Source organism: Penicillium verrucosum (genome assembly GCF_028828655.1).
Source record: "Penicillium verrucosum strain IBT 35672 chromosome Unknown utg000001l_segment0_segment0, whole genome shotgun sequence".
NCBI classification, from domain to species: Eukaryota; Fungi; Ascomycota; class Eurotiomycetes; order Eurotiales; family Aspergillaceae; genus Penicillium; species Penicillium verrucosum.
The window spans coordinates 9,124,845-9,151,320 of NW_026643210.1; the positions used below are offsets into that span (position 1 = coordinate 9,124,845).

The 26,476-nt window shown below is 47.5% G+C and overlaps 14 protein-coding genes across 14 annotated transcripts; 6 read left to right on the top strand and 8 right to left on the bottom strand.

Annotated features, from left to right (window-relative positions):
• Nucleotides 1-1,312: 1,312 nt before the first annotated feature.
• N7516_003280 (uncharacterized protein) lies at nt 1,313-1,671 on the bottom strand (the record flags this gene model as incomplete). The annotated part of the gene is made up of 3 exons (XM_057216000.1): nt 1,313-1,336; nt 1,396-1,540; nt 1,613-1,671. 3 exons carry the CDS (start codon nt 1,669-1,671, stop codon nt 1,313-1,315), a joined length of 228 nt encoding a protein of 75 aa, XP_057077883.1.
• A 2,375-nt stretch (nt 1,672-4,046) lies between these two features.
• Nucleotides 4,047-5,091, top strand: N7516_003281 (uncharacterized protein; the record flags this gene model as incomplete). Its single annotated transcript, XM_057216001.1, has 3 exons — nt 4,047-4,489; nt 4,539-4,821; nt 4,876-5,091. The coding sequence occupies 3 exons, from the start codon at nt 4,047-4,049 to the stop codon at nt 5,089-5,091; spliced, it is 942 nt and encodes a 313-aa protein (XP_057077884.1).
• A 622-nt stretch (nt 5,092-5,713) lies between these two features.
• On the top strand, nt 5,714-7,034 carry N7516_003282 (isopenicillin N synthase family dioxygenase; the record flags this gene model as incomplete). The annotated part of the gene is made up of 6 exons (XM_057216002.1): nt 5,714-5,854; nt 5,910-6,062; nt 6,126-6,206; nt 6,256-6,642; nt 6,700-6,879; nt 6,930-7,034. 6 exons carry the CDS (start codon nt 5,714-5,716, stop codon nt 7,032-7,034), a joined length of 1,047 nt encoding a protein of 348 aa, XP_057077885.1.
• Nucleotides 7,035-7,751: 717 nt separating this feature from the next.
• On the top strand, nt 7,752-9,278 carry N7516_003283 (FAD-binding oxidoreductase; the record flags this gene model as incomplete). The annotated part of the gene is made up of 3 exons (XM_057216003.1): nt 7,752-7,883; nt 7,934-9,095; nt 9,154-9,278. 3 exons carry the CDS (start codon nt 7,752-7,754, stop codon nt 9,276-9,278), a joined length of 1,419 nt encoding a protein of 472 aa, XP_057077886.1.
• A 224-nt stretch (nt 9,279-9,502) lies between these two features.
• N7516_003284 (putative aldehyde dehydrogenase) lies at nt 9,503-11,175 on the bottom strand (the record flags this gene model as incomplete). The annotated part of the gene is made up of 3 exons (XM_057216004.1): nt 9,503-9,787; nt 9,849-10,554; nt 10,628-11,175. The coding sequence occupies 3 exons, from the start codon at nt 11,173-11,175 to the stop codon at nt 9,503-9,505; spliced, it is 1,539 nt and encodes a 512-aa protein (XP_057077887.1).
• Nucleotides 11,176-11,750: 575 nt separating this feature from the next.
• On the bottom strand, nt 11,751-12,344 carry N7516_003285 (YoaK family protein; the record flags this gene model as incomplete). Its single annotated transcript, XM_057216005.1, has 1 exon — nt 11,751-12,344. The coding sequence occupies one exon, from the start codon at nt 12,342-12,344 to the stop codon at nt 11,751-11,753; it is 594 nt and encodes a 197-aa protein (XP_057077888.1).
• A 547-nt stretch (nt 12,345-12,891) lies between these two features.
• On the bottom strand, nt 12,892-13,233 carry N7516_003286 (uncharacterized protein; the record flags this gene model as incomplete). Its single annotated transcript, XM_057216006.1, has 1 exon — nt 12,892-13,233. One exon carries the CDS (start codon nt 13,231-13,233, stop codon nt 12,892-12,894), a length of 342 nt encoding a protein of 113 aa, XP_057077889.1.
• Nucleotides 13,234-13,303: 70 nt separating this feature from the next.
• Nucleotides 13,304-13,740, bottom strand: N7516_003287 (CTAG/PCC1 family protein; the record flags this gene model as incomplete). Its single annotated transcript, XM_057216007.1, has 2 exons — nt 13,304-13,625; nt 13,697-13,740. The coding sequence occupies 2 exons, from the start codon at nt 13,738-13,740 to the stop codon at nt 13,304-13,306; spliced, it is 366 nt and encodes a 121-aa protein (XP_057077890.1).
• A 1,088-nt stretch (nt 13,741-14,828) lies between these two features.
• Nucleotides 14,829-15,918, top strand: N7516_003288 (isocitrate lyase/PEP mutase family protein; the record flags this gene model as incomplete). Its single annotated transcript, XM_057216008.1, has 3 exons — nt 14,829-15,038; nt 15,093-15,240; nt 15,296-15,918. The coding sequence occupies 3 exons, from the start codon at nt 14,829-14,831 to the stop codon at nt 15,916-15,918; spliced, it is 981 nt and encodes a 326-aa protein (XP_057077891.1).
• Nucleotides 15,919-16,056: 138 nt separating this feature from the next.
• Nucleotides 16,057-17,297, bottom strand: N7516_003289 (uncharacterized protein; the record flags this gene model as incomplete). Its single annotated transcript, XM_057216009.1, has 3 exons — nt 16,057-16,535; nt 16,587-17,037; nt 17,091-17,297. 3 exons carry the CDS (start codon nt 17,295-17,297, stop codon nt 16,057-16,059), a joined length of 1,137 nt encoding a protein of 378 aa, XP_057077892.1.
• A 269-nt stretch (nt 17,298-17,566) lies between these two features.
• On the top strand, nt 17,567-19,860 carry N7516_003290 (Hsp70 family protein; the record flags this gene model as incomplete). The annotated part of the gene is made up of 12 exons (XM_057216010.1): nt 17,567-17,631; nt 17,694-17,764; nt 17,814-18,277; nt 18,331-18,375; nt 18,427-18,493; nt 18,548-18,806; nt 18,866-18,965; nt 19,014-19,111; nt 19,162-19,179; nt 19,229-19,389; nt 19,418-19,612; nt 19,664-19,860. 12 exons carry the CDS (start codon nt 17,567-17,569, stop codon nt 19,858-19,860), a joined length of 1,740 nt encoding a protein of 579 aa, XP_057077893.1.
• Nucleotides 19,861-20,156: 296 nt separating this feature from the next.
• On the bottom strand, nt 20,157-22,283 carry N7516_003291 (beta-N-acetylhexosaminidase; the record flags this gene model as incomplete). The annotated part of the gene is made up of 1 exon (XM_057216011.1): nt 20,157-22,283. The coding sequence occupies one exon, from the start codon at nt 22,281-22,283 to the stop codon at nt 20,157-20,159; it is 2,127 nt and encodes a 708-aa protein (XP_057077894.1).
• Nucleotides 22,284-22,811: 528 nt separating this feature from the next.
• Nucleotides 22,812-25,117, bottom strand: N7516_003292 (uncharacterized protein; the record flags this gene model as incomplete). The annotated part of the gene is made up of 4 exons (XM_057216012.1): nt 22,812-23,074; nt 23,142-23,617; nt 23,692-24,366; nt 24,423-25,117. The coding sequence occupies 4 exons, from the start codon at nt 25,115-25,117 to the stop codon at nt 22,812-22,814; spliced, it is 2,109 nt and encodes a 702-aa protein (XP_057077895.1).
• Nucleotides 25,118-25,679: 562 nt separating this feature from the next.
• Nucleotides 25,680-26,010, top strand: N7516_003293 (uncharacterized protein; the record flags this gene model as incomplete). The annotated part of the gene is made up of 3 exons (XM_057216013.1): nt 25,680-25,798; nt 25,862-25,914; nt 25,973-26,010. The coding sequence occupies 3 exons, from the start codon at nt 25,680-25,682 to the stop codon at nt 26,008-26,010; spliced, it is 210 nt and encodes a 69-aa protein (XP_057077896.1).
• Nucleotides 26,011-26,476: the final 466 nt, after the last annotated feature.

Genomic DNA, 26,476 nt, shown 5'->3' on the forward strand with positions numbered 1-26,476 from the left:
TCGAAAGCCCCAATACGCTATAGAGTCTCTGAAACAAGCTACCGTACATCCACCATTCTCCTGATCATTGGAGAATTCGCGTGCTGGATAATCTCTTCCGGGGTGGCCAACCCGAAGATTTACCGAGATGACATGATGGCTTCAATTCTCCGACGCATCAAGTATCAGATTGACCCTCCAGGGGCTCTCCTGCTCCTGTGTGACAGCCAAGATGACATCTTGTTTCTTCCGAGTCCCGAGACACAAAGCTTGGCATGGATTGGTCGAAGTTCTCAGTCTAGAACGGACTTGAGAGCTTCCGAGCCAAGAACACTACGCCCGTGCACACACTACGGGATGGAGGCCCCTTGGATGGAAAAATATTCATCAGCGATGAGCTGCTTGTTAATTTATTCTCGGGATCTCTTTGTCCGAAGACTTCCACAAATGATTTGAAACATCAGGAGTAAGTTCTTGCCAAGTCTTTCCGGGGTTTCAATAGAACCCCCCGATCTTGGCATTCAGACACGTCCAGGGGGATATATTGTAGAATCTAATGATGTTTGTATGAGAAAACAATGTATGTAGATTCAGATTATCGAAGTTGGACGAAGGAGAAGAAAAGAGAGAAGAAGAGAGGAAGAGAGAGAAAGAACTATCTACATGGGTGGATCTGTCTCATTGTGGGTCCATGGGTGCCTTAGGCACCCATGGACCCAACAGGGGATGTTATGTTTCCATCAATGGCCCAATTTTATGAAGCAAAATCAAAGAGAATATAAATAATGATGATAAAATGATAAAGTTTGCATCTGCTGGGGTGTGGCACTTACGGAAAGCATACACCTACTAAAATACCCTTTTCCTATTTATCTTTTTTTTTTCTTGAGGTACACTCGGAAAATTGATAGGGAGGGCCCATCTGAACCCTACCGTATTGTTTCTCCAACTCTGAATCTCTACTCCGCAGGATCTCCATCAGCATCTGAGGGTGTCCAAGGGTTACAAATTATGAAAACTGTACCGTTAAGCGTGCGAGACGAGTCTATAGAGCTATCAGGTTGAGGGGGAATACAGGTGTCTAATAAACTCTTTTTCCGGTCTGTGCAGTTTAATCTAGCATGAAACCCAGAAGCTGAAATGAACATTAACAGCCGAGTGATATGGCGAACTGGCGGCTATACAGTGCTGTGATACGAAGTGAATGTATCTAGTGTGTCGTAGTGGGATATCTCCTTAAGATCACTCTAGATATTCTCAAAGTATATTTGGCTAGCGCTAATTGATGAAGCAGAAGTAAAAGCAAAGCAAAACGACAAAGGCGGTGCAGAAATCACCTTCGTCTAAGAGTCGACTGCTAGCATAATAGCTAGCGCAATCCCCGCAAATTCCTCCATTTTGTCGACATTGTTGTACCAAGGGGCCGCATTGGTTCATCTGGAGGAAGCTGTCGCTTGGCAGCTTTTCCCGCTTGTTCTTGATCCAGCTGAGGTATGTCTTATTGAAAAAGGCAGTTGTGATGTATAGCTCAATACCATCTTGGGAGATGACAAAAATGGGCCTATATATGACTTAGTATTAGCACTGCATAACATAGCTGAGGCTGGGGTAACTATGGAAAGGCAAGTCTTACCGATTGGGTTTCACATCCTGGACCATGATCAACGCAACTTCTTCCGCCGTCTCCTGCATGGAGACTTGGGGTTCATGGTAACAACGTTGGCCTGACTTGACCTCGGGAATTACTCTTATAGGCCCATCCTCCCCCCAAAAGTACCCATCAACCTGCGCCTCCATCTCCGCGCCGTTGCCAAATTTGGCTTTAATTGCCCCCGTGGGTACGGGCGATTAAGTATACCACACGACGTATAACTCTCTTATTGGTTTATATTGCTAGCAGTGATTTATATCCACTAATGTTGTAGTTATTAATTGAAGCCTACAGATGCTTAAAGATGTCCGAATACCTAGATTATAAGGTTAATAAACTTAATGCCTTCTGAAATGGGTATAGGGACTTCTAAAGTGAATTGAATCTAAAGTGAATCTAAAGTGAATCTAAAGTGAATCTAAAGTGAATCTAAAGTGAATCTAAAGTGAATCTAAAGTGAATCTAAAGTGAATCTGAATTGAATCTGAAGTGAACCAATGACAGAGTTATGTACCGATGGCATATAGTCGTCCGTACTGTGGGGCGTCCAACGGCTTTGTAAGGAGGGGTGTTTGGCGGCAACAGCAATGAGAAAAACTACCAAGCTCAGGTTAACGGAATCTTCATCGATTATCCGCTTTGATTTCTCCCTGGGTTCCGCCCGTTCCTTGGCTAACGCCGAGAGAATCCTACCCTGCTCGGCCGCGGTATCTCAAAGATACCGGTTCCCCATGGACCTGGGCCAAAGAAAAGATCTGGATCGTATCTGTCAGTTCAAAGTCCGGCTGTGACCTGCTGTAAGTAGGCTTAGAAGGGGGAAATTCCCTAAGTCACTCATTGGCCTGTTGAAAGTATTCGCGCAATTTGGACATTTGGAGCATATCGGGGAGATCTTCAATCTCATATTGGTTCCACAAGCAACGTAGAAGGAGATACTCCTCTTTTCTCAGTTTGGATGCTGCGCTCCACTCTTGTTGTTTATGAGGGTTGTGGTCCTGTGTTGACTTTTCCACTGCACACTGCCACGAGTCCCATGTGGTGGGAACATGAGAGAAGAACCTTGCTGGTGGCATTTTGATGACTTCGCAAACCTTTGATGCCTAAGTGTGCCTTGAAAGGAAGCGGAAGATTGGTATGACTCTAGCCGGAGCGAGTCGAGCTGTCTGAGAGCAAGTCGTAGTTTGTCAGCAAGTCTGAATCAGGGGTAACTGAAGTCTGGTATAGCTTGAGCGAGAGTAAGTCGGAGTATGCCAGAGCAATCTGGAGTGTGGTAGCAAGGCCGAAGAAAAGGCAAGCTGAAATTTGGTATATCTCGGCCTTGAGCGAGTTGAAGTGCGTGAGAGTGAGAGATATGAGTTCCGATGAGCAATCAATGGTAGATTACTACTAAGTGTGGGAGAAAGCAAAGCAAGAATTGTTAATTGGTAAAACTAGAAATGCAGGGGTTTATATACCCTATAGAAACTATCTGAACATTGCTCAATTGTAGCAAACAACAAATAGCAAATAGCAAATAGCAAATAGCAAATAGCAAACAAATATCAAAAGGCTCAGTCTGCAGCAAACAACATGCATGCAGGCATGGGAGTTCAACAAGTTCTATGGTAGATGTCGTACTAGTCTAGAACAGAAGCTGTGCGACATTTGGATGGCAAAGCTTGTTGGAAGGTCTTCGGTTCATTCCACCCAAGGCCACCAGGTTGGTTGACATCCCTAGTTAGTTATTCCTGACTGAACTTTATCATATGCACCATGTCCGTGTAGCATTCGCTCTTGTACAAGACTTTAAGAAGACACAGTAGAATTTATCTCTCTTGATCTCATGTATAATACCGTATTCAAATGCAAGGAATCTAAAGCCCTGTAGAATTATCGAACAACCTGCGCCCCTCATATCGTAACATCCACATCTGTTTTAGTTAGGAGTGAGAGAAGGCTAAGGTCTGGGTCAAATACGGAATGTATTATAGGTGCATCATCTACAATATGAATAGAACCAACTACTACCCTCTATTATGGGATGTGGTGTCCTGTGGGAATGTTTACCAAGAAGATCAAGGAGCTGTATGCCAGATATTGCCCCATTAAGTATAACAGGTTGCCCTCCGATAGGATAAATAGTCACATTCTAATGGTATGTGTTCTATCAGGGCTAGATGGAAACCTGATCCATTAGGCAAACACCTAAACGTGCGGCTCACGACAAACTTTCTCTTTTTTTCTGTCACTTCATCACCTTCCCTTCATTTCTCGCGCCTGTCAAATTTCCTTCTTTCAACCTTGCACATTCCCGATCCTGCCTCTCTATCGAGCATCATCACGGAATCAACGAATCATCGTACACCTTCATCCCACCCTTCTATCCACCTCACCAGAAATCACCGGCGCCATCGATCAACGGCGAAGTCTGCGCACGATGTCATCCCGTCGTGAAGAAAGCCATAATTTGGTAAAATACATACATACAAAGCTCGTATCCACTTCCGAGTCATCGTTCACAAAAGCCGATCTTGAACAATTTGGGATTTCAGTTGACAACTTTAACCCCACAGACCCCAAGTTCCTTAATGACAGAAAGAAGTGTCTTTTTAAGCCGTTCGACAAAGAGGATATTAAAAGATTCGAACTCCCGGGTAGTGGTGATACCGCATACGAAGCCGTGCATCATCGCCTTAACATCCAAGATATGCCTTCCCACTCGCGCCTTGCTCAGGAGCCAAAGGAAGATGAGATAATGCGGGCCACGAGGAAGGTTATTGGATACCTTCAGACAAACTTAACTTTCCGATACGAAGGGAGAACTAGGGCAACTAGGGGGAGGAGGCCTTTGTCAGAGGAGCTCGGGTGGACGGAGATTGAGTAAGTAGCGCCTCTCAAGCTTATAATGAGTAACTAATATTCTATTTAGATGCGAAGAATTTACCGGCGGATGCCCAGGACTGTTGTTCTCTACACCTGGAAGATACATAGGAGAAGACTTCCCCGGTTGGAGGTTCCGGTCGCTACAGGAATGGTGGACGAAGGATTCATGGGATGCTGATGTGCTAGCTGGGCCCTCGATTCAAATAATCATTGCCACCGATGGAGTCGGTAAAGCAGACGGATTACTCCTTAGTGAGATTGGGGCAATAGTTCAGGTGATCGAGTTTCGCCAAATCCAGCCCGAGTTCAGCCATTGCCATATATTCCCAGTACGTTGTGGACTAAGTATATCTATTACCTTTGATAATTGCTAATTGAGGTAGGTCCTAATGCTATCTTTCTTCGGGCCTCGACATGGAAGGATCCTACAGGCCTACTACGACTCGCGTTCACAAAAGCTCGAGCTACGCATTTCACCAATCTTCAGTTTTCTGAAAAAGAACGATGAGTCCTTCGATCTCTTTTTGCGATTCATGGCAAGCCACCCGCCCGAGGCAAGGAATCTTGATCTTTCCAAACTTTCACTTGAATCTCGCTGAATTTGAAGAGGGATAACACATTGAGACTTTATCCCCAGAGCTGTCGGGTGGGATTAGGCGTTAACCAACCCTGATTTTCACTTGCGACTTTTTTAGTCTACTAGCAATACTCGCTTTATTAGATCTGTGATACAGGGTGCCAAAGAGGAGGATAGCATATGTGCAAATTCCTTGTCGTTTGGACTTCCACGGCTCCGTCTTTAAACCCCTGACCCTGAAGTCCATAGATGGCGATGATGGCACTTGTCTGTCACCAGAATTTACCTTTTCAATGTGTATCCAATATTGGCTCATCAAGTGGTTGAACCCCAAGTTTAGTATTAATCTGACCACCGTGACGGCTCTACCAATAGCCTTTCCTCCGACAGGGGTAAAATGACGTGATCGCGTTAGTTAACGAAGCCTTTATTTGACAACCTCAACTTTCGGATCTCCGAGTCTTCTACTCCGTACACATTTTGCATATCCAACTTGGTCCTGAAACTCCGCGGAATATTCCTGATCCTCCCGAGGCTGTTTCATGGCTGAGTAATCCCCTGTTCCTTCCAAGATTTGCAACCCACTGGATTTGCGGGGAAAGTGAAGGATCCTGAGACACTTCAAGTTGATCGCAATAAGCGGAATGTCAGGGACATTTTCATCCGTGCCGATCGTCGACTTCGCTCGGCTGAACGACCCTGTGACGAAATATGAGGAGCTCTCAAATTTACGTGAAGCTATCTTCGTCGTAGGGTTTCTATATTTGACCAACACGGGATTAGAGGTGTGAATCACAAACAATGTGGTTGACCGAAGATGCTGATCCACAATTGAGATAGAGCCTAATTCATCATACCCATGAAAATCTACCTGGACTCTTTGCTCTGTCGACAGAGGCCAAGGAGAAATGCAACATGATTAACTCGCCATCGTTTCTCGGCTATACTCGCCTCGGTGCCGAGACCACTGCGACGAAAACAGATCTTCGTGAGGTGAGCTTATCTCGTTTTAGACTCCGCTATAGTTCTCGGGCACTAATATTTCGGTCGTTTTAGCAATTTGATTTTGGCACCCCTGGCGTGAAACACTGGACAGAGCAGGACCCCTTCTGGCAGCGGCTTGAAGGGCCTAATCAGGTAAGTCACCAACTATGGGACGCGTGTCCCGACTACTAAATTTCAATAGTACCCAGATTACCCAAGGGCTCAAGGTCTAGTTGACGAGTATATCGCGAAGACTGATAGCCTAGCGCAAGAATTCGTACGTCTTGTCGCAGAATGCCTGTCCCTCCCACGGGAGACATTTGATGGCTTCAAGGGTAACATGAGCCGGCTAAAGTTTGTCAAATATCCACCTGCCGCTCAAAACTCCCAGGGTGTTGGTCCTCACAAGGATTCGGCGGGTCTTTTTACTTTCTTGTCTCAGGACAACACAGGAGGACTACAGGTACTTAACAAGAACGGACAATGGATCGATGTGCCTCCTATTGAGGGGAGTCTGGTCGTGAATATCCAACAGGGATTCGAAGCGATTACTGGAGGGATTTGCGCGGCCACGACACACCGAGTTATCGTATGTTATTCCCATACGATTCATCACTGATCGGCCTTTCTAACGCGTTGCTACTAGGCGCCCACTTCTCAGACCCGTTATAGCATCCCGTTCTTCCAGGGTGTGAGACTAGACTTGACGCTAGATCAGCTCAAGGAATCCGCTGCTCATATCGCGCAGCGAATTCCAGCCTCTGACGATAAGAAGAAACGGGCAGTTGATGTGCCGAGTGAATTCCTTTCACCTTTGTATTCTTGCGTGAGTAGGTCTAGTTCGACTATTTCATTCCAAAGACTAACGAGTCGTAGTTCGGTGAGGCTCATTTGAGAAATCGTATCCTAAGCCATCCGGACGTGGGTCAGCGGTGGTATTCGGAACTGTATGCAAAGTATTCCCAGCAGATCCTAAAATAGCCTAGAAAAGGAGTATTGCAAATCCTAGTTAATTCGCCCAGATTAACATATAATCGGCTACTAACTCGGCATTTCAACTTGCCAAGGATCTAGACTATTCACAGAAGCATGATCAACATTTCCGATGCAGTTTGACATCTTTTACGTCTCTCTGTATACGAACTGCAGTGTTGTATCGTAGGGGAATATTTCAGTCCAGGCTGCTTTCAGTCAGTAGAATCTAGCGTTGTTATTCTTCCTTCTAATCACATTACAAATTCCACTGTTGAGGGGGCATCTACAGGGTAGAAGTAAGGTCTATAAATATCAGCTTCTATTCCAAGTATAAGCTTGGACGGTTTGAAAATTTATTACTGACACCCAATGTCGCCTTTGCAAGAATATAATTCATCCCATACTGGAGTGTAGTTCCGTCTGTAATATTTTCAAGGGAGTCTTGAAGCAAAAGACGCTCAACTCGAATATATATATACTCGGCAAACAAGCACGGCAAAACAAAGGCCGAGGCTGTGTAAACCCCAACTCATACTTGAATTTCTAAGCGAGTTGAAAGCAAAATACAAAATACAGACAAGTTTCAAGGCATTATATGAATTTTTACTGAGTCCAGGATCATCCTCGTTCTCTGTTAACCAAGTGTTACTCCAGGTGTTACGCCAAGGGCAATACTAACTCCGCGGGGTAAATGTTTGTGTCCACTCTTCCCACTCTCCAACCATGTCCGAAATCAATTGTACAGCCATCGAGGCTCTGCAGAGCCGCCTAAAGGCCGCAACTATCTATACACCTGAATCGGAGAGTTACAAAGATGTTATAGTCCGGTGGTCGGACACTGGGATGAAATATGCGGTACGGAACACAAACATAACAAAACAACACCACCGACTGATAAATTGCAGGGTGTCGTAGTCCAACCCATTGATGCGTTGGATATTTCAGCCGCACTGTCGTGGGCACAAGAGCATAGTATCGACCTTGCTGTGAAAGGTGGAGGTCATTCATGTGCCGGCACAAGCTCGAGCGATGGTGGCCTGGTCATTGATCTGTCGCGCATGAACCAAGTGACGGTGGATACCGACCAGAAGACTATCACTACCCAGGGCGGAGCAACCTGGAAGGAAGTCGACGATGCCGGTGCGGCTCACGGTTTGGCGGCTGTAGGGGGTACCGTGAACCATACCGGGGTTGGAGGACTCACTCTAGGGGGTGGTTATGGCTGGCTGAGCGGAACGTATGGCCTCACTATCGACAATCTCTTGTCCGCGACCGTCGTTTTGGCCGACGGTCGTATTGTCACGGCCTCTGCCACCGAGAACGCCGACCTGTTTTGGGGGTTGCGAGGTGCAGGGTACAACTTTGGCGTTGTGGTAGATTTCACCTACCAGGCCTATGACCAGAAAGATCCAGTGTATTCCGGCCTCCTTGGATTCGCTCCTGATAAGTTGGAAGGAATTATGGATGCATTGAACGAGTCCCTGGCGAATCCTGACTCTCGCTTCGGTGCGATGTGCATTTTTGCGTTGGCACCTGATGGATCTGGGCCGATGATTATTGTGATTGGTTTCTACAACGGCTCACGCGAAGAAGGCCAGAAGAAATTTGCCAGTCTCACGGCCCTTGAGCCAGTTCTGAATACCCTCGATATGATCCCATACTCTGTGGTGAACACCTTACAGAACCCCGTAGCGACCTACGGTGATCGGAAGTCCTTCAAGGGTATTTTCTACGCGCCGCCATTGGATCCTCACTTTGCCAGGGTGATCTTCAATGATTTCATGGCCAAGATTCAGAGTGAACCAGAGCTCAAGGCGTCTGCCATCATTCTTGAGTTTACCGACATGCGCAAGATTTGCGAAGTGCCGCTGACTGCAACTGCGCTGGCAAGCCGAAACCCTACTCAGAATGGTATCATCTTTTTGAGATGGACCGACTCCTCCAAGGATTTAGAGTATCGCGCTTGGGCGCGAGAAGTCCAGTCCAAGTGGGAAGTTGAGTTAAATGCCAGAACCAAAGATCAGGGTGTGGATTCGAGCGTGTCTCAGTACATCAACTACGCAGAACGTGAGTCCACTCCACCCAAAAGTATTTGGGCCTCGATAGATACTAACATTATATCTAGCTGGTGACTCGGTGGTAAGCAATATCTACGGTGTGAACCTTGAGAGATTGCAAGAGGTGAAGGCGAAGTACGATCCAAAGAACGTTTTCCACAAAATGCACCCAATTTCAACGGGGAAGGACTAGTATGAGCGAGGACTCAACGAAATGAAAACAGCGGTCGCTGGCTGGCCTCTGCTTGAGATTCTTTCTGAGACTTGTTCTCCGCGCAATTTGCGTTTTCCTTTGGCGTGACTGCACAGAAGGGTCTATATTGCAAGGACAGACAGTTCTATTTACACCCAGGAGAATGAAGAACACAACTTGCAACGAATTGAGGGATGATATGCCTATTCAGCCATATATAACACTCAGAGCCGTGGAAGAATGTTATACTTCACAGCCTTCACAGTAGTCCAACCCTCGAGAGCATCCTCACCCATGTCTCGTCCAAATCCACTTTGCTTCACTCCTCCAAATGGAACATTGGGACTGAGCATCGCCCAGGCATTGACAGTCACCTGGCCTGACTCAAGTCCCTTAGTCACGCGATGAGCACGGTTAACATCATTGGTAAAGATGGCAGCACTGAGGCCGTGATGAGAGTCATTGGCTTTGAAGACGACTTCCTCTTCCGTGGTAAACTTGGCAATACTCTACAATTTGTGATCGGATTAGTATTTAACATCATGGAGTCGTGCATGGACGCTTGCTTACCGCAACAGGACCGAAGATCTCCTCTCGCATGATTGTCGCATCGTCACCCACGTCCGCAAAAGCAGTGTTTTCGACGAAATATCCCTTGTCACCGATCCGCCCACCACCAAATAGAAGCTTGGCTCCAGATTGCTTTCCTTGACGAATGAAGTTAAGAATCTTCTCATGCTGCATACGACTAACCACCGGCCCCTTTGTAGTAGAAGCATCCAAAGGATTACCGGCGACTGTCGGAGCCTCAGCGGCGGCCTTTTTATAAGCGTCGATGAATCGATCATAAATAGAGGCCTGAACATATATACGCGATCCAGCGGCACATATTTGTCCATTGTTAGCCGTGATTCCAATGCGAGTCCAGAGAAGTGCGTTTTCAATATCGCAGTCGTCAAAGACAATAGACGGCCCTTTGCCGCCGAGTTCAAGACTGACTTTCTTCAGGTTGGTTCGGGATGCTGCTTGCAAGATCTTGCGTCCTGAAAGGTCACTACCAGTGAAGGCGATCTTGCGTACATCCATATGTTCCGACAGAGCCTGGCCTGCGCTAGCGCCCTCGCCCGTAACGATATTCACAACTCCAGGAGGAATGCCGGCTTCCTTCACCAGCTCGGCAAGCTTCTGGGCGTATAGTGGCGATAGCTCAGAGGATTTGATGATCAAAACGTTACCGGTGACCAGGGCAGGAGCCAGCTTCCAAATAGTGATCATCCTAAGAACATGTTAGTAGTCTTTAGTTATAAGGTTCCGGGGTGAATACAGGTCGCTGGGACGGGAAAGCTTACAGCGGAGCATTCCAAGGCACAATTGCACCACAGACACCCAAAGGCTCGCGATGGGTATAGGCAATGCCACCATCTATGTCAAGTGTCTTGCCATCAATCTTCCCCGCCCAGCCCGCATAATATCGCAGACAGCCGGCCGCCTGGGGGATGTTCATTCCGATCGAATCGGTATACAGAATGCCTGCATCAACGGCCTCTAGTGATGCCATATCTTCGGCATCGCGCTCGATCAGATCTGCAAGTTTCAGCAATAGCTGGGCTTTGATAGGTCCAGGAACTGTTCTCCATGTTTTGAATGCTGACTTGGCGGATTCCACAGCCTTGTGGATATCCTCCGGGCCTGCGGCGGAGATTGTTCCAAGTTGATTGCCAGTTGAGGGATTCTCGATTGCTAGAGTTTGACCGGTAGAGGAGGGGACAAATTCATTGTGGATAAAAAGTCCCGTCGGAACTAGGAGAGAGTTAGCGACGGTCACATCTAGGGCTAAGACGGACTTGCTTGTAATTTGGCGGCCTTGGATGCCTGTGACAGTCAATGTCGAAGACATTTTTATTGTTAAGGGAGAAATTTTTTTATATCTTTCATATTGCAGATGTTTTAGATGCCTTTTGTATCTGAGCTCTTCGGAACGTTCCGTCGCGCGGAACTGTCCTCAGCCCAGAAGCCCACGATTCCCGAGGTATGTGGACTAATCCTCAAAAGAGGGGACAGTAAAGCGATAGTTTGAATCAAATCCTCGAAATCGATGATAGAGATTACATATGGGCAAGGACAGACAGGCACCTTCAAGACGCTTCATTTTTTCTAGTTGTACAGTGCAAACAGGCGAGGGCATAAAGCCAAAAATATTTGAGGGGCAGGACATTCTCCCTTATATAACTATTGAAACGAAACTTTCATCATCATTCACCAATTCGACCGGATTTATCCTGTGTATCGGTCTCTTTTCAAGACGGCGACGGAGTAACGACCGAAGTGGACGAAGATAAACGGCGTAAGAATCTAGTTATGGCCTGTGTTCGGTTATTCCGTTCAACTGTACACTGACATTCCTTGACGATTATGTCAAGTGTGCCTTTGATAGCCCCAAGACTGAACAGAGGAGACTCACTATAATGCCCTCTATTTGGCTTTCCAAAAAGCCCAGACCAAGACGAGCAAGCCCTTGATACCAGCCGACAGCCAGAGAATGGGAGCAACTCCCCCGGTGACTTTAGTGACCCATCCGCCGACGATGGCGCCAACAATCGTCAAAACGAACGCAATGACTCGCCGGTCGCGTTTCACATTCCTGATAAGAAACAACTGGGGGTCTGACATCAGATCGCAGAGAAGACTGGTAATGACCACGGTCGGGAGCTCATTGTATCCCAAGGCACGACTCGCTACAATCTGACCGGAAGATTGGAAACTAAGGAGAATTATCGGGACTATTTGATCCCACGGGGGTGCTTTCTGTGATCCTTTGCCGGCTAGCGTACTAGAAACGGCACCTCCTTGAACCAGTCCAGCTGTAAGCAGGATTATACTGGCCTGTACCAGGAAAGACAACATCAACGACACTCGTCGCTGAGTACCTAGGACGCGATGTAGTCTTGCAAAAAGGAAGGATCCCAAGCTGAAACATCCGATGGACGTGAGCGAGCGTATCCAGCCATACGGACGGAGGTTTTGGTGTGATGCACCCAGTCCCACGAAGATGGTGTTTCCTACCATGGTGATTGGTCGACTCGGATGTAAGATTGTGCATGAGTGAGGTTGTCATCTTACCTGTCTGCATAGAGACAAAAGTGTTGTAGGCTATGTATGTCAATGTCAAATGTGCTCCAGTTGAGTAGACGGGACTTGGATTTGTTCCTACCTCTGTATATCGTACTATCCACAAGTCCCGAAGTCAAACAACAAACAAAAAGTAGGAGGTCGGCATGCTGTGGCTCAAGTTCAGCCTTTAGAGAGGTTGAAAGTCCGCCGAATGCGCCTTTTTCATGATCCATCTTGGATGCTATTGACTACAATGAGAGAGAAACGAAGAGGAGGCTGGAAACACGAAAAGACACAGGAAGCCATTGAAATTAAACACAGCCGACAGGCAAATTCTTTTTTTCTTTTCCGCGGCGATTGAAGGACAGGTGAACAAACTATGAAATCTGCCCACGCGCCCTTCCCCTCCATCCCCCTGTCAATAGCATCATCATCTCACCTCGTTGATGCACCCTAAGACGGGGCCAAGACGCAGTGAAAAACTCCGAAGGTCCGCGGACATCTAAGGAATCTGCAGGAATTGAGGCGAGATAAGGATATCCACTGTCACATGGCGTGCATAGCGGTCTTGGTGTTTCCGTTGGACGGGGCCGCAGACCAAGCCGACTGCAGACCAACTTAGTCTCCGATGCATGCCTAGAATGCCAAGGATGACCCGGTGGGATGCGCGTCGGCCAGTTGCTTGGCGGCAACTTTCTTCTTCTAAACCCCATCCGTAGGCAGGACTTGTGTCACTGTGGGTTCTAATGGAGGGGTTGGTGTACGACCCGCTGTGCATGATCCTCAATCCTTGTGGTAGCCAAGCGTCCCAGGGTCTCAAGACACAGCCTCCCGACAGGGCCATGCCGAAAAAACGATGGGGCCAAGAACGGACCGCAACAATAGCGAAAATCATTTTAAGGCAAATGAAACATTCAGCCCTCCATCTCAGCCTTGAGTACATCAATATCCAACTCTGCCATGACGCCAAGCACTACACCTAGACTCTCCATAAATCCATTGACAGAAACGCGCAGCATCCGATTGGTTGTCGCGATGTATGTTATCTTCAACACGGTTTTAGCTTCGTCTGGGTCCTGTTTTTGTTTCTTTTCCTGGGGTTGGTATGGTGCTTCGACCGCCGGAGTCCCGATGGTGAGAGTTCGTCGTACGAAAGGAGATAGTTCAGCGTCAACTTCCAAAGCGCGTAGAGCGCATGATGCAAGGCGATTGGTTGGGAGAGGTAGGGATATTGTGCTGAGTCAAAATGTGAGTATTGCTTGCCATTGTTTTGAAGCTAGTTTGGGGGTGGGGGGAGGGGGGCTTACAGTGAGTAAGGGAACTCGGGATTGGTTGGTTGTGTGAGAGCCATGATAAGCGTAATTGAGTTGGTAAAATAAAATAGGATTGTCCTTGTGAGGTCCAAAGGCGTCTTCCAAGTAACAGGGGTTAAATGGAGTTATTGGTATAGTGAGGATGATGATGATGATTGGGGGGGTAGAAATTGGCGATGGGAAAGTTCGGAGTCCAAGAGGAGGAATTCCGGGCCGGTGGGAAATTATATGGCTGACTCAGCCCCACGGCGATAGCCCAACAAGGCTAGAGGAGTCTTGACTTACCTACCTTGGCACATTTCGTGTACACAAGGTACACATTGCACGACAGTACGCGTTGATTCGCTACACAGCACTACAATATCACCTTTTGTGTTTTTTTGGGTGATGATCTCCCGGTCTGAAGAGCTTGGCAAACGAGGGTCTTTGTTCTTTGTGGAACGGTGCATTGGGCCAAGAGACGGATACCCCTCTGAAGATGGCGTGGCGAAGATCTCTCCCGTGAAAGGAGTGCAAATGCATTGCAACATTTTACAATATGCAGTCATCTTGCCAAGATACTCAGATTGATTAAATTTCTCTGAGAAGCAAGCCCTCAGGATCAAACGTTGTGGGTCGAGTTCTCCATCCCTAGCCTATCCCAATCAACCTGGGAAAAGCCCAATGTAAACATGTATTATCTAGATCTTGGCTCTCCGTCCGGAGATATATGTATGCAACGCTATTGTGGCTCTTGATTGATGGGAATAATCTGAACACCTGCCCCCACGACTTAGCGCTGTTAATCTTGTGTTAATCTTGCGCAATTGGTCTTCTTCTTCATGGACTCACTCAGCTGAGGTCATCTAGGATCAGTACGACGCGAAGGAAGATAAGCCATCTGAACGTCTTGGCAGATGATGGAATGTTACATCCCCAAGAAACCGAGCCTTTTGCCTTGGTGAGATGCCGTTGTCCTCTACGGGAAGGCAGACGTTTCTCCTCTGGGACTGGTGTCTCTGCATGTAGCAAAACTCACTTGCGGGGTATAGAACTGGGAAATATAAAGAGCAGCGTTGTCCTTCGACTGTAGTACAAGAATCCAACTGTCCAAACAAAAAGACATTTCCTTTACCAAAGTTCAAACATGACTATCACAATCACTGTCGAGAAGGATGGATACTACGAGGTCAACGGGACTCGGCAGGAGCCTACCGTCTCTCTCTATGTAATTCCTGCAGCTTCCAAGTTGCGCCGCATGCTGAAGGACACCAAAGAGCTCATCGTGTGTCCTGGTGTGTATGATGGCCTCTCTGCTCGCATTGCCATGCAGGTTGGTTTCAAGGGACTGTACATGGTAAGAACTCTGAACTCTAATACCACCTCACTGTATGCTAACCATAACTCACAGACCGGTGCTGGCACTACCGCATCACGCCTGGGAATGGCTGATTTGGGCCTGGCCCAGCTTCATGACATGAAGACCAACGCTGAAATGATCGCAAACTTGGATCCCTTTGGACCTCCATTGATTGCAGACATGGATACTGGCTATGGTGGTTAGTGATCCAGACCCTTATCGCTTGTTTGAAAAGGAGTCTAACTTTCCTCAAGGCCCTTTGATGGTGTCAAAGTCTGTACAGCAATACATCCAGGCGGGCGTGGCTGGCTTCCACATTGAAGATCAGATCCAAAACAAGCGTTGTGGTCACCTCAATGGCAAGAAAGTCGTTGGCCTGGAGGAATACCTCATGCGAATCCGTGCCGCAAAGCTGACCAAGGATCGCTTGCACTCGGATATTGTTCTCATTGCACGAACTGACGCACTCCAGCAACATGGCTACGAGGATTGTATCCGTCGGCTAAAGGCTGCCAGAGATATTGGAGCTGATGTTGGACTACTTGAGGGCTTTACTTCAAAAGAGCAAGCCCGCCAAGCAGTCCAGGATCTGGCACCTTGGCCGCTTCTTCTCAACATGGTCGAGAATGGAGCCAGTCCTCTCATTACCACAAAGGAAGCCGAGGAAATGGGCTTCAGAATCATGATCTTTTCATTCGCCACGATTACCCCTGCTTACATGGGCATCAAGGCTACTTTGGAGCGCCTCAAGGCAGATGGAGTAGTCGGTGTACCTGAGGGACTAGGACCACGAACGATCTTCGAGGTCTGTGGTTTGATGGATTCTATGAAGGTCGACGCGGAATCCGGGAATGACGGTTTTGCTGAGGGAGTCTAAGTATTTAGGTAGTAACTAGTGTAACTAGTATTGATATATGCATATTTTTGTATTGGACAAGCAACGGAGTTTCTATAGCTAGATATTCAAATTGGAAGCAACGGTCGCAATCTACAATTTCTCCGAGTAAGCCATCGTTTAAAGCTCATCCAAGTCTTGGTCATCTTCGTGGAATTCCACTTCATCGCTCATTTCAACCGAAGGGGTCACCGGGGGAATCTTTTTCACAATCTCCTTTTCAACAACAGACCATTCGCCATTTTGAACAATTTTGTATAAACCAGGCCACAAGCTAGCCTGGACGAATCCATCCGAGGTATCTTCCTCTGCGAGCGTGCGCATTTTCTCATCGTGGAACGGTAATCCGTATTGGTAACTGCCCCAAAAGATGTATCTGTCTTCCTGACAATCCAATTTATGTTTGAACGTGATGCAGCGCGTAATGATGCTATGTAGCTGTTGCATTCGTTTAGGTCTGTCGGTGACAGCGTAACGACCGAAGCAAGCTTCTACCTTCTCGATGATCCAGTTGCACTGTTCCTGTAAAGCGGGGGCCTCCAATGATAAAATGGCAGAGCTCATCGCACATCTCCAGTGCCGGGAAATGTGATTGGAAACTTCTGTTGTTAGAAAGCAGTGAGAATAGTGGTCGTTTTCAGGGCACTTACATTGTTTATCTATTTCGGAGTCGATCTTGCGAAGATAATTACTCCAAAGGTGATCCGATCCAACCATAAATCGGTTCCAAAAAAACCAATAAATTAGCCTGGCAATGTCCGTCTGAATAATATCCAATGTCCAGATATCAAGGGTATCTGGTCTTGGCGTGGCATGGTTTTCTTGTTGAGGTTTTGGCTTTGCCGCGAAATGAGTAAACCTCCACTGTGTAAGATCCTGATAGAGTAGATACATCTCTCGCTTAGCTTCTTCGTCGGAGAAAGTTTCAATCCCAGCTTGTAGGCTTGCTATCTTGGTCATGAGGATTCGGTTCTCTTTTCTGGCTACTTTTGCTTCCTTCATGGCATTTTCGAGAAGTTCGCCTCGTTGACGAGCCTGCTCCTCCGCGAGTAACTGCCCCCTCTGAAGGAACCCTACTTTTTTTTCTGCGATTTTGATTTGCTGGTTTGTTCGTTAAATAACATCAAGTGTAGTAGAGGACCTTCACCACAAACCTGTTGAAGCCGTTCAACCTTGTCACACATGGCCTTATGATCTTCACAGGCTAATGGATTTAGTGAATCCCATGTAGGCCATGGTGGAAAAAATGAACCAACAGTAACCTGCCCCCCTGTAGAGGATGAATTTGGGGAAGTTTCAGTACTCGAAATTTCAGTACTCTTGTCCGCCTGTTCAGGCTCAGGTTGCTCTTGAGGACACATTGCGTATAGATAGTTGAACGATGGGAAGTTTGAAATCCAATTTCTTCATGACACATTCTATAAATCGATGACAACACGATTACCCGATATGGTAGGAGTATGTCTCGCGCCGACGCCCCTTGAGGATAAGCGCAGGAGTCGATGATATCAAACTTGCGAAACAGCGAATATTTTATTGAAAAACTATCATCCACCCCCCGTAGCTTTTTTTTTCACTTCATCTACTTTCCAAGACTCGTTAATAAAGACACAAGGGGTACAAATTCAACATGACAACCATGCAGGAGCGACCAAAACTCATAGTGGGTGTTGACTTCGGAACAACCTTCAGCGGGTAAGTATGCCTGGATATGGTATGTTGATAGTAGTGATGGAGTAGTTAGCTGACTTTTGCAGCGTTGCCTGGGGATTGGAAGACTGCCCTGATGATATTGAGCTCATTCAGACATGGCCAGGTTGTGGCAACAGTGAGTATAGAAGACACCAGGCGAGTTCATCCAACTGACTGTTTAATAGTTACAAGCCAGAAAGTTCCGACTCTATGTTCCTATGACGGCAAGAACATTAAATGGGGTTATCAAACTGACCAGTCGATCCATCCGGGCAAGGAGCAGCGCCTCATCCAAGGAGTTAAGCTTTTGCTAGATGAAAGCCAGGAATTCCGCTACGCACCTGCTGCTAAATCTCAAGAGATTATCAAAGACCTGAAGAAAACGCCGATGGAGGTGGCTGGTGACTACTTGGGAAAATTAGTCGCCCACGCCCAGGATGTCTTGAAACGCCGCTTTAGTACTGCGTTGCAAACCATGGACTTGGAATATGTCCTCACTGTCCCCGCTGTATGGTCTGACAAAGCCAAAGATCTTACTTTGCAGGCGGCACACCGAGCCGGTATATCTCCTGGAAGTTTGGGACTCTTGTCTGAGCCGGAGGCAGCTGCGGTGTGTGCAATTCAGACGATTCAACCAAATACAATCTCGGTATGTATCTCATCCCACAAGGAGTTGGAGTTGAATAATCTCATAAATTATAGGAAGGAGACTGCTTAGTTGTCTGTGATGCTGGGGGTGGAACGGTGGTAAGTCTTTCTTATATGAATCTGATTGGACAAAGTTAAGTCATATAATAGGACATCATTACCTATCGCGTCAAGGAAACCGACCCTCTAAGATTTGAGGAAGCCACGGAAGGAACTGGTATTTATCAAAGACTGATGGCTTATACTCTTGCTTCTCTCTGACAAATTCTAGGTGCTGTTTGTGGCTCAGTGATGTTGGACGAGAGATTTGACGCACTTATCAAAGACATCATTGAAAAACAGTCACACCAACCGATCCCCCAGTCTACTATCAGGGCTGCAAGAAAGTACTGGCAAGACTACATCAAGCCTGGCTACACAGGTCCTCTCGACGACGATGAGATGTGTGAGCCAGGATATTGGATCCCAGTTCCTGGGGTTTCGGGGATCTCAAACGTCGACCTTAGCGAGGGGCACTTATATCTGGACAGGTACGTATAAAAATACCCTTACTTCATCACCTCAATGGGCCACTTTAATCCAGATGCAGGGACCAAGTGAAAGGAATCTTCGATCCTATCGTCGAGCAGATCGAGGATCTTGTCACCGAGCAGAGAATGAGCGTGAAGGAAGCAGGGTTTTCAACCAAGGTAAAACCCTAAAACACTTTCAAAAGAAACTCGATTAATTCCAATTAGGCTATTATTCTGGTCGGGGGTCTTGGAGCCTCGGAGTATCTCTTTAAACGCCTACAGGCTGATTCCGATGGTATCCAAGTCATGCAGCCCCCAAACGCGTAAGTCCTCGACTTCTTGCTAACTCAACCTAATACTAATATAATAATAGGTGGTCTGCCGTTGCTCGGTGTGTATTCAAGTCATTCTTAACACCTGCTTTGTACTAACAGGACTAGGGGTGCTGTTATCCGTGGCCAGGAAGGCAACCAAGTAGAGAGTCGCATTGCCAGATGCAGTTATGGCGTTGATACGAGAAACTGGTTTGATTCCACAAAGCATCGCGCAGATGAAAACCTCGTATGGTGTCCTTATGAAGAGGCATGGAAGGTGGACAATCGTATGAAATGGTATATCCGCAAAGTGAGTAACCTCCGGTGGTCCTGAACATTCCTTGGAGGCTTTGAGTGCTTACTTGAGGGACTTTGAGGGAACCCCCATGGCCGAGAGTAAGCCAATAAGGATGAACTTCTACCACGCGGTCGGCGTTGGCGGATCTTTTGTATTTGAGTCAAGGTTGTGGTTTTGCCAGGTGGACACACCTCCCAAAGAGAGGGATTCCAGTATGCCCCCGTGTCGCCAATATATAAGACGCAATTTACTGACTTGAACAGGTGTCGCAAAACTGTGTGTGCTGGAAACAGATCTGAGCAGAATCCCGAAACAGCTATTTGAAAAGAAGAGGAACTCCAAAGGGCAAGAATTTTACCACGTCAAGTTCGAGTTGGTTTTAACGCCAACCTCTGCATCACTGTTGTTTGATCTACAATTCAATGGTGTATCCTATGGGAGCGTGAGATCTCGCTATTGAACTCTACTACGGCGAACCAGGAAAAGTATGTTTTGAGATGGCTAATTTGAAAGGGACCTTTTGCCTATAATGGGTGTGCTTGTGCCTTTACAGGCTCGATCGCTTGCTTGATCGCTTGGAAATGGCTTTATGATACAGTTGAGAAGACAGAGATAGCTAGCAATACGAACCTGATATTGCTTTTCCTTGTAATGAAGTATATAAGACAAGGTGTTCTAGCTAGTTTCACACAATCTACCCAGGTAGCATGGTGTATCGAACGGGATTAGAGAAAGCCTAGGCCTACAGGCTGCTATTCAATTACAACCATCCCTGCTACCCTGGAAAACAGCCAAATGCCGCAACCCCGAGCCTTCCAAAACGTCCAACGGCGCCACAAAGGCCATCTGACCCCATGAGAAAGCCTGATTCTTGCCGCCGTAGATAAAGACCTCAAAGCGGCCGACAAAGACTCCATCCACCCACACACGACTCCCATAGATCTCCTCCGTGGAGATAGTGACCTGTGATTTGCGGGGGATCGTCACAACCTTGTGGCTCGAGGTGGTCTTGTTAGCCCAAATTCGTCCTGGCTGGTCTTGGTCGAAGCCATCGGCCTCAGCAACAGATCGAAGTGGGTATGGCCATCCATCGGAAACAAAAGTCAATTCACCGTCTGATGACAACGTAAGTGTCGCATCGGGGGACTGTAAAGAGAAAGGACCCGTGATGTCTAATTGGAGGGTATAACCCATGCCCTTGCTCCCATAGCCTAAATTATATTCATCCTGGTTGGAATTTGTTGTTGGCCTTGTCCAGGAAAGCAAAAGTCCCGATCCATGACTCCGTTCTCCTGGAAGGCGTCGGTCAAGATTTTGTCCCACGGCTTGAGATGATAATTTTGCAATAGATTTGTCCAAAGTTTCTTCGTGTAGGCGAGATCCATGCGCACCACACCAAGCTTGTGAAGCCACGACCGGGATGCCATTGCGAATTGCATAGTAGGCTTCCAGTTGAGTAGTAGCGTCCGGACCGCTGTCATTCCAGGCAGCCAAAAGAGCACCTGGTACAGCTTGGGCATCTGGTTGTTCGGTCGTGTTCACCGGATTGAAGAGCTCTGGTGTCCACTGCCATCCGTCCTGATCGGCAAAGTTGAGAACGCGGGCATTGTTGAAGAACTGCGGATAGGGGGCTGGGGTGATAGGCACATGGTCACTTTTCAGCGACATATAGGCCCACCAATCTTCTGAGTTGATAACTTTGTAGCCATTGCGGGCTAGATCAACTGGGTCTGATTGTCCATACTGCCAGTGTTGAATTGTCACGTTCTTATCAATGGTAATATTCGATGGCTCGTATGTTCCCCAGATACGAACACTTTTGCCAGATGTCTCGTGCACGAAACGGGACATTTCGTTCACAAACTCAACATAGTCGTCCGCAAAGTTAGGATCATATTCATCGGCGCCGATGTGCACCTCCTTTGTGTGGAACCAAGGAAGGAACTCAGCCCAAATGGACTTCATCAAAGGAACAGTGTCCGGATGCGAGAGATTGAGGAGATCCTTGGAGTCCAATGCAAGCTCAGGTCTCCATTTCGTAACCGTGAGACAGTGCCCAGGGCTTTCAATCTCCGGCATCACTGTAACACCTCGCTGAGCACAGTGGTGCTGGAAGTCATCAAACTCAGCCCGGGACAGCGTTTCATTGGCACGCTGGACAAGAGGGTAAAGAGCCTCAGTTTCAGGGTGCAACGAAAACTGCGAGTAGACCTCGCCCCAGGTCTCGTTCTGACCGCGACTCAGTGGGTAGTTGTCAGTCGCATGGTACTGGAACTCGGACATTTTGAAGAACGAGGCATAGGTGCACAAATCCTTCAAGAACTCCAGGGAATACCATTTGCGACCAGCGTCTAGTAGAAATCCACGAGTCGCATAGGCCGGGGCATCTTCCACGCGACCGGGTGGTAGGGATGAGCGTGTCAAAACGAGCTGCTGGAGGAACGTTCGCGTCCCCCACCACATACCTCGCGCGCCGGAGCCTCGAATAAACACACTGCCCTCTTGGATCTCCAGTTCATATCCCTCCTCGGTCTCGCGTCCATCTTGGTAGGTGAACCGCTCCGGATTATTTACGCGACCGAGGAATATTCCCGACGCGTGTTTGGGAAATTGCTTGACCGTGCGAAGCTCCCAGGAACTATTCGTCAGCTCCTGTAAGTCGTCGCGAAATGTGTTGGCGAATTCGGATGCCGATGGTGGAAGCAGCGTCAATCCATGCTGATCCTTTTGGCTAGCGAAATCGGCATCCAGGTAGATTGTCCGATCGGTGGTTGCTACTGAGAAGCCTGCGTTGTGGCTTAAACTAGTGTTAACGAAGTGCACCGGGGGAAGGATCTGCAGCGCTGACGCGACTGCAGCGAGGGAGAGGACAATCCACTTCATATCTGGACATTGTGATGTTGGCTGCGATGTGAACTGACCCTTTTATGCAAAGCAAGGGGTTGTATCAAGTGGCAGCGTTACATTCTTCATTCATTGTACAGGGATGTGGGGGTTTGCGGGGAAATGTGAAGTTCATATCGGCACAGTACTTCCTAGAGATGAAAAGGTTGCATTAACAGACTGAACTAATTTACTTTGTTGTATGTTTTGCTTACTTGCTGGAACGTGAAGCCTCGCCTCATCGAACCCCGCAAGTCGAGGCCAACGAGCTGTCACCCGCAGAATATCAATGGACATGATGTGGGGACTTCGTATTTCATGCAGATCATTGCTGTTTCTCGCTTTTCATAGGAATGGGGTGTCTTTATGAATGTGGTCTATATCTCTTTGGGCTATTTTATATCTCCGTTGTTTTGCTTTTTCTCCGGGCAACTGGTTGGAAGAAAACCAGTTGCGATACGGTTGATGAGGAATACTATAGATGTAAGTGAATATGCACCCAATAAGAAGTGCCGCGATACCATCTGCTCAAGATTCTGGCATATCCGGGTTTACTATAGCCGCTTGAACATGCACAGGGAGGACAAAGGTATTTCCCAGTCCTGCCCAGTGAAGGGCATCAAGTCTTGCAAGTCCGAGTTTCACAAGTGGGAAGCTTTGGCTTTGGCATCGCAGAACCTGTAGCCACGAGTCTACTAAATGCTTTCCCCGTATTGCATGTGCCACATTCGGTGCCTGTACCAGTAGCAACATGAGGTAATTTGAAATTGTAGCGAAGCCGATTCGTGTCCCTATAATGTTAGATGTTAGTATCTAGTCAGATGGGATAGTGGAAGTCAAGGGGAGAGAGAAGCTTACATGAATACCAGAATGCCGTGAAATCACTAGACGTCAGTCGTCTCGCAAAGTTCACCAATATGGAGGCACACTTCTCTGCCGCTTGTAGAGTGGCATCGCCAGTGCCAAACTCATCCGAGATAGATATTTCCGGTAATGATTCTATTTCCGGGAGATCCATGAAATTTAACATCGACTCATCTACGGGCAATGGTGACGTGGCAGACAGATCTTCCAAGTCAAAAATAAGTGGCGGTTCGGATGATCGCGCCATCGGTCTGAGCATCGCACGGTAAACATAGACCACGAGCAACAGGTAAGCAAAATGGATCGAGGTGGGGTACGGGGCAAGGCCATTAACGGATTTGCTCCAATTGGGAAGTCGAAAAGTCTCTGGGAGAGACGAATACCAGCCATTCAATTTCTCAAGTAGCCCGCGGCCTAGCTCGGCCGAGGCGATGAAGTTTGCGTTCAAGAATTGGGAGGCCCGGAGCGTGCTACATATTAGGGTTAGCAAGATTGAATCTTGGGGGCGAACGATCAAGGGGTTTTACTGAGAGTCAGAACTTACTAGAATGTGTCATGGATCTCTTCGCCGATTCGTGTGAGATTGACGAGGTATCGAAATGGGATCTCGGTATCACAGGAACTAGTTGAGAACCCTTGACGTGGACCCACTAAAAAGTCCCCTTCATCCAATTCACTCACGTCCCACTCTGCGGGATGGATATATGGTGGACGTCCCATCAGCAAACTGCGCCATTTGTCCTCGGCATACACGGCCCACCACAACCGCCGGCGGAGGCGCTTTTCCCATGCCGGAATGCCCCACATGCGGCATTCGATATGAAGGCCGAGGGAACAGGCCAACCCAACGATTTGGCCGACGAAGGACCACAGAAACGGGGTATCGGCGGTCGTGAGGCGGGTCTCATCTTTTGGTTGTTGGTGTATATATAACAGGGCTGCTTGCAGCACGGCCAGACGGGGACTATGGATCTCTTCGGTCACTAGTTCATAGACCATCCGCCACAATGTGTCAACAGGTGACGCATTATACGTGCTCAGCACACAGAGATAGTCATCGTGGGCGACAAATGGAAATGCCGATGCGTATATGGCCGCGAGGAGGTGCACGGACACCTTTTCTAATGCCGACAGCTCTGGTAGCTGATATGTCGCCGCAGTCAACCCTAGTTGGGAACGGGAAATGATTGGCAGGGCAGGGAAGACATACTTGACAAACCTGACCTTCTGTTAGTTCAATGTTGCTTCTGTCTTATATGGAGGGGTAATACTCACAAAGCTACCAACCTCCTTCCATACTCAGGGGGTACTAGATAGTTCAGGCGTTCCCGTGTCGCTTCACCGACGCCGGCCCTAGTTTCATGCTTAATGGAGGTAGTAAGCTCTCCAGATGAAATCATGAAGTGTATTGGAATTCTCTGTGCCGTAGGGACGCCCCCGGCGTTGCGAAAGTGTACTTTGTAGAAATATTTCATGCCAGAATCGTCAAAGCAACAGTGCCTTAACAGCCAAGGGTCTGATTCCGCCGATGCGCCGAAAAGTTGGGCATGACCGTGTTCCAGTTGATCAATGCTCTGCACGAATTGTGTCGGGGGTCTTCCGGGGCCTAGAACACCGGAGCCTGGGGATACCCCAGTATTGCTCGGATCGAGGCCGATGGGTGGGAATCGTGGATCGACGCTTTGTGTTCCACTCCCTGCCCAACTAGACTCGCGGGTGAAATTGTTGTCGCATGGTTGCGAGACAAGTGTGTTCCCATCAACACTTTGGGCGACGAAGGGCGAAAAGCTTTCGGCGCCTCGGGCTCTTTTTGGTGGAGGATTATCAAAGGTACAGTCCAGTTTGGCCGATCGGCATCGTTGACAGGGGCCTCCGCCGTCAGTTTGACAACCCAGCTTGCGGGCACGGCATTGATCACATGGGCGCTGACGTTTTGACCGATATGGCCGAGCAGAAAGGGGAGAAGACATGACTTGTTTCAGATGATCGGCGAACGCAAGGAATGCAGGCTAATGCACATTTATCAGGTCATTCCAGTGAAGAAATTGTTCGGCGAAGAAAGAATAGTGGGTGGCCGAGATGCGTGGCCGAGAATGAGTGGCGAGATGACTGGCCGAAGTCAGAGGTAAGAAAAGTTCCACACTACAACAGTAGGCAGAGCGAAACAATTCCCGAGGTCATCCCCAAAGATGCGAAAGATCCCAGGCAGCCGACCGTAGAGTGATGACATCATCTGCCGGTCTCGGTTCGCCGACCGGCGACCCCGGCCGGCGAACACACAGTTGTGACAGTCTAATGGCCACTTCGGCATACATTCAACGGCCAACATCAAATTCTTTGATATTCTTTCGATGCAAATTTTTACGAATAATAGATATAAAGGGCCTGGGTATCCTGGCTGTGAATATCTATCTCAATTAAAACAAATATATCCAAACATAGAAGACATTGTTCAACTATCTTAAAACCAATTATCTTAAAAACCAAATCTCATACCTCCACTTCCGAAGTATCAAGTACCATAACCTCACAATGCCTCAAAGCAGCGGATTGAGCCGATACGGTCACTTCAAGGCTATTTTCTCTGGACACTCGACTCAGGAGTCCAAGATCAAGAGTGATACAACATCCGAAACTACACTGGTCTCACGGTATGACTACCCCCCAACAATGCATATCAGAATAGAGAATATCAGAATGCTAACTCATTCTAGACAGATACAACCAACCGGATATGATCAGCGTGGCCTCCCCCAGAATTACAATGGTGAGTACCCCAATCCTAATGCAATGATATGTAACATCAGCTAATAAACATTATCCAGCTGCCGACATGTGCTTCGGCTCTTGCTGCAGAAACTGATACTTATGCATCCAATCATCTCAGTGACTGGTCACTGCAATCATTACATCCAACCTCAACCTCCTTCGAACCAGGAAGTTCTAAAAGCATTGAATCCCTTGTTATATAGAAACTTTATAATTTATAATTTATCAATGTAATGTTATTTTTTCCAGTTTTCCTCTCTGTGAATATGCCAAGTTGAGTTATGTGAGTTAAGAGTTAGGTTAGATACTATGAGCGTAGAATATGGATGTAGGGATATGTACGGAGTAGGGGGGCTCATCATGCGCGGCAGATTGTAGGTTGGCCTTCTTTCACCCTTATTCTCTTATTCTGGTAGAAAAGGCTTTCACAAGCAGCTTCTGCTAGATACTATCTAGTTATGATTTTGACAAACTAGGGAAGTGTGATATAAATCCCCATCAAACCGTTTTCTCCGCACGGTAAACCTAGAGCGGGGTAAGAGAAAATGCATAAAATAGGA